Here is a 6,503-nt window from a genome sequence, read left to right on the forward strand (position 1 = left end):
GATAAATACAATAATGGGAAATTTCTGTTGAAAATATTTTTCTTCAATTGGTAACATATATTTCTTACAATTCCTTAAACAAAATGCTTTTATAAAATATCATTCGTTTAACTCTCTATTTCTTAAGATGAGACGGAAGTTTCATTGGCTTGCTGACCTCTTGTTTGGTTTCGAAAATTTGAAATTTATATCTATTTATTTAGTTTAGAAGAAGCTCAACCTTGCACACCAAACAAAATTATATATTTCATATTTCTTCCAATGTGGTAGACTGGTGGGACTTTTTTATAATTTCATTGACGAAAGACTTCTTAATTTTTAAGAATGGTGGTACAGGTTTCCTCTGCATTTCCGTCGGGGCGATATCTCATCTAGTATATCTTTATGAACCACTGTTGTGTACTTCCGATCTTCCAAATACACATTGTTTCACAACGGCTGATAATAGTTTGATAGTAGAACATTTGATAGCGCCCTTAACATCACGTGATACCATACGCCCACTGTTGCGGATGCGCAGGCAATCTCTTAACAAATGAGGTGAAAGTGTAACCATGAAACGCACAGATAGAAGTGAAGCAAATAATCGTCGGATGTCTCTTTTTCGTGTTTGGCAGGCGTGGTAGTGCCTAGAAGGGTGTGCGCCTTGTTTACAGTTTGTTATTAGTGTTTGAAACTGTCAAATGCAATCATGTTGATTTCGTCGGATAAAAATGAATCCGCAAGTAATGGATTATCACTTAATTTTACTCCCGATTCTCATGAGAAACCGCAACAAAATGGGTTTCACATTCCAGTGCAGAATGGGAGCATAGCAACTTGCACTCAGGTAGGTGTGCATGCCCTCAACGGAAATAGAAACATGCTTCGATATAATTACATACAGTTTAAAAAATTGAATTTATTTTACGTTTTCATAATAAAACACGCCACGATTTCGTGTAACCTTCTTTTTATATTTGGCTGTTAGCAATTCTTTGTTTACGTTTGTATTGCATTAAACATTACACTTGATTTTTATGTTTATGACTGATGATAAACCTGTGAACATTATTTTGTGAATAAAAAATATCAATATTAACCTCTTGCATGATAGAAAACTAAAATCTTTTTAAATATTAAACCCTACATTCAGTTTCCGTTTAAAAATTACAACTATTGTATTTACACTTTTATGAAAAAGTTTTTGTTTTTATCATCGAAATATGATTACCATTGCTTTTGACACAATGATCATAGAATTATTCTTAGGAGCTTGGAGCAAACGAATAATCATCTAATTTTCTGAGTGCATTAAGTTTCCAATATATTGTTATATTTTTTGTGACATAGACGTAGACTTGTGCTAAAATGAAAGAAAATTATTAGCAATATATTACAGTGATCATAAACTATTTTTGGTTCATTCTTCATTGTTACATTATTTGAGTTTCCAATATATTAAGTTCTATAAATAGATAAAACATAGAGCCTTATCCTTATGCCAGTTTATAATCAACTAAATTTTTGAATGCATTCTTGATTATTGCATTAGGTATGAATTCCAATATATTGTGTTGTATATGTGACACATAACGTAAACTTATGCTAAAATAAATAAAAATTGTTAAGTAGTATCTTAACATTGATCATCAACTATTTTTTTTAAGTTCATTGTTGCATTATTTAAGGCTTCCAATATATTGAGTTAATGTGCGAGATATAACATGAAATTATGATGAAAGAAATGAAAATTATTTTTCATATATTATAACAGTGATCATCAACTAATTATTTAATGTGTTCTTCATTATTGCCTTGAATTTCTAATATATTGGGTTATATTTTTGTGTGACACCTAGCATAACTTTGAACTACAAAATGAATGGAATATATTGACAAGAAATTTTTACAGTGATCAGCAGTTATTTTTTTAGTGGTTTACTTTCTTCAATGAACTGTTCCTTTCCTTATTTATTTTACTTGAAAATTATTATCAAACTTTTCACAATGATCAAACAATTTTAGTGCATTTATTTTGAATTATTGTATTATTGGATTTTGGATAGAATAATAACTCTTAAAAAAGAAGGTAAAAATTATTTCATACAAAGTTGATGATAACTATTAACAAAATATTATAACCATCATATTTTGCGTATGTCATCTCATGATATTTTGTGCATGTCATCTTGGTTGTAAAAATTGGACGAAAAGCAGAGTTCGTGATTTTTTTGATTTAAATCAGATTTTTTTTTTATTCAAATAAACTGTAAGAACTTTAATTTATGATTAAAAAAACTTTATAAATGCTTAATCAAAATTAAATTAATATTAAAACTATATTATAACAATATTTAGAACAATATTTTAACTTACTTAAATAATTTTTCAATATAATACATAGCTTTGAATCAGGGTTGGGGTTTTGGACAGGACATGTGGGTTTTACTGTCTTAAACTGGGTAAAACTGTCAAAAACCTTGAACTTTGGTAAAAGGTAAAAATTCTATGGGTGTAACCACTGTACACATATAATAATTACATGTATCAATAAATATTTGATATTTTTTATGCAATTTACTTCAACTTATCAAAAAAAAAAATAATATAATAGGAAAAGGCTTATAATTTTTGAACCTCCATAATTCATTGAACAACAAAAGTGAATACCTAATCCTTTAAATATAAATATGCTTTTAATACTGATAAATAATATTTTTGCATAAGGATAAATAATGCAATATTAAAATATAATAATTTTTTTTTAAAAAAATATTAAATTTGTTTAAAAATTAACCTTTTAATTTTCACATTATTTTTTTAAAAAAATTTTATAATTTCTGCATCACAGGATGATAAACAAGACATCTATTTTTTAAAAAAAATTGTTTTTAAATATAAATATATTAGTTTAAATTGAAAATACAAAATAACTGAAAAATGTATTAACAGTTTTGAAGGGCATAACGTCAGTTTCAGTTACTGATACTGGTGATGTATCACCACTATGCTAAAAGAATTGATCATGAATGAAATAACAGTATTCTTGAATAGTAGTATAGGTAAATAAACCTGTTTATGGCTAACCAAGCACTTAGTCCCTAATAGCTTAACCTGTATGGCAAGGTTCAACTTCAGTTATGTACTATTGAGTGAGAGGACCAATTGAACTTAAATACTGATTAATCTTCCTTTGTTTAATGTTTAAATTGAAGAGTCAAACAGTACAGTCAACCCCGCTTAAAGGAATACCATCGGTTCCAGTCAAATCTATGCTATTAAGCGGGTTATTCGATTAAAAGGGGAGTGCTATAATCAATCCAAAATTCTGAATTTGTGTGAAATTTTGCTTTTTAATGGTATTTAATGCGTAGTGTAGCGTTTCGATTAAATAAAATCAGATTTATGATCAATAATCAATTATAATTAAAACTTTCTGCCTTAGTATCATAAAAAAATATCATTTAAAGTTACATAAAAATAAATCATTGTTGGTGAATCATGTTGGAACTGAAATATTATTTAATCCCATCCGAAAAATTCTATAATTGAAGACTGTTTTTTGTACCCGTTTAATTTGTCAATTTATCACAATTAGATTTTCCCTTTTAGTTTCTACTAAAATTTTCATGACTTGTGCATATTCCTTTCAAACCCATTCAGAATTTTTTTTTTTTTTTTTAAATCTTCGAAACTTGAGAAATTCCTAATTAATGCGCTATTTTAGTTGGGGATTTTTTTTAAAATTTATTGATTCTAAGATTCATTTTTTTTTCAATTAATTTAAATCATTCCTTTTCGCTCTCAACTTGCAACCAATTCAAAATTATTCACAGGATTAAGCAAATATTCTACTTTAGAGAGAACATTCTTTACACTAGTGTATTAGATTTTTAAAACTTAATAATGCATCAAGAGGGGACCACAAGTCTTGACCTAAAAACAAATCACTCTATCCCTTTTTCACATACTAAATGATGTGCGAGTGAAGTAAGTCAAAGAGGAGTAAAACAACCTTCGTTTACTCCAATGTATAACTGGCAGCAAGATTTGATTAATTTTTCAACTTCATCCCAAGCACCTACTAATGACTAAGAAGTCCCTATTGAAATTACCATCTTGTATCCTTATCTTAAAAAGGGAAATTGTATTTTAGCTGGTGAAACATTTCTCAAAAATAAACAAATTTTTTCCATTTCAGTACCACCTTCTTTATGCAATTAAGCGGGGACAAAAAACCACAAATAACCGTTTAAACGGGGAAATTTAACATTAGTTTAATATAAAATGATTTGGTTCCATTAAATTTTATTCGTATAAGCGGGTTATTCGATTATCCGAGGGGCGATTAAGTGGGGACGACTGTATTAATAAAACATTATACTTTTAAAAACAAATATTCTGTAGTAGATTTAATTATCAATATGTTATTAGTTCTATGTTTATTTTACCTCTTAAATATTGTTCAGATAAAATTGTGACATAATTTGAGTAAAAGGGTTTTGGACAGGACGGTTTAAACCGTGGATTAATCCATTCTGTCCTAAACCTTGCCAACCCTGCTTTGAATGCATAGCAACCATTTCGAAACAAATGCATGATTGAAATTTAAGGAATAGTTCAAATAGAAAATTTAAAGAATACGTTATAGGTCTGTCTAGGTTTTTCTGAGAGATAACTATTTTGTGAAAATGTAGACATAATTTTTGAAAATTTGGATTTATCGTTTCTTACGAGACACAAAAATAAAATTTTGAGAAAAGAGTATTTTGTGGAATTGTTCTACCGTTTTTTCTAAAGTTACATTTGTGTAGGTGCCGGTAAATTTCACTTGGACAGACCCCTGTACTTTAACTATGAAAACAAAGTTTCAATTAGCAAACCATAATTTTAATTTAAAATTTTTTTTTCACGCTTGATTTTTAAAATGACAAAATAAATGTAACAGATTGTGTTTATAAATGTATTCATTCATCAAAAAGTAAATATTTAATCTATATATATTTTTATATTAAAATATTCACTTTTAACTCTATATCAAAATAGATAAGTTAAGCTAAAAATATTCTTTTTTTAAAAATCTATGTACTCATAGGAATTTTTTTTTCACAAAATTTCTTTATAGAAAATCAGATGTCAAAGATACTGTAAACATATTATGAGAAAAAATACCAGTTAATGAAATATTGTTACAAATAGAGTTTGAAAGGGAAGAATGACACTATATCAGGAAAAAAATATCTGAATTTATTGCCCTTTTTTTTCTTTCTATTTTTGGCAAATTAGGTATTTTCTTTTTAATATGCTTTTAAAAAAGCTTCTGAAATATACATTTTCCACCAATAAAATATAATGTAGATTTTAATTCCATGCTTTTTCTTTCAAAGGGTAGAATTTTAATTAACGATATTTACATTATTTTTTGAAAAAATTCATGTTTAATAATTACTTTCTACAGCTATGCAAGTCAGCATTAAATGTTTACTTTAATCTGTGCTTTCAATCTCAAGAATCAAAAGATTTTTAAAAATTTAATTTTCAATGTGTTGGAATTTAACACACACCAAGAAAGAAAGTAATTTCGTTAACTAAAATTAATTAATGCAACAATTTATTTAAAATAAATTTTGAAACTAAGAAAAGAAAATAATAAAAGTATCAATAATTTAAAACACTGTTTTTTAACTTTTATAATCAATATATATAAAAAAAAATTAGTTGATTTAAATCAATGATTTGTTTTAAAAAAATCATTTGATTTAAATCAAGCTGATTTAAATCAACAAACCCTGACGAAAAGTTTTCTACATTGTCTTGAGTTGAAAGTTTATATCATTAATTTAAAACATAATTAAAAATCCAATTTTTATCAACATAAGAATTTTAGTTAAAATATATTTCCTAAAGGACTTTATTATTTCTAATTGAGTGAATATAACTTAGACCAATATCTCTTGAAATTTTTATGTAAAAAAAAGTTCTTTTTAAATTATTCTGGTAGTAATTTATAACTTTACATTTAATATATTTGCTTAGATAAATTACTTTTGCAGTAGTAATTGTTTTTTCTCCTGAAAATATTGATTTTGCATTTTACCACACTTTGGACAAGAGTTTGCATATGCATGTAAAATGATTTTGGTCCTCGAAAATTTTATCAGAAATAACAATACTTTAGCAAATTTTTTATTATAATTAGTAATTTTTTTTTTTTTTTTGCTAATAAGGAAATTCTATAAACTTAATTATTCATCATGTGTGCATCAAAATAATGTATAATACAGTGTTCTCCATAAGCGTTTTTTTTTTGAAGGGTGGCCTGCCCTTTTATACCTTTAAATGCATCCTCTTTGCCCTATAATTTTCTTTTTTTTCAAGGTGGTATATTATTATTAAAGTTATTTTCAAGGTATATTTGGTGGTATATTTTCAATGTGGTTTAAAATTATTTAATAAGTGAATACTTTTTTAAAAAAATTGATTTTTAAAAGTTTATTTTCTTGTAATTTTCAGTGTATATA

The 6,503-nt window shown here is 26.4% G+C and overlaps 1 protein-coding gene across 1 annotated transcript in view; it reads left to right on the forward strand.

Moving 5' to 3' along the window:
• The first annotated feature begins 533 nt into the window (after positions 1-533).
• Positions 534-6,503, forward strand: part of LOC107438055 (serine palmitoyltransferase 2) — a 38,565-nt gene continuing 32,595 nt past the window's right edge. The window contains exon 1 of the mRNA XM_043045009.2: positions 534-829. Coding sequence (XP_042900943.1) covers positions 692-829 — 138 coding nt within the window. The 5' untranslated portion in view covers positions 534-691. The remainder of the gene's footprint in view (positions 830-6,503) is intronic.

Source organism: Parasteatoda tepidariorum, chromosome 9 (genome assembly GCF_043381705.1).
Source record: "Parasteatoda tepidariorum isolate YZ-2023 chromosome 9, CAS_Ptep_4.0, whole genome shotgun sequence".
Taxonomy (NCBI): domain Eukaryota; kingdom Metazoa; phylum Arthropoda; class Arachnida; order Araneae; family Theridiidae; genus Parasteatoda; species Parasteatoda tepidariorum.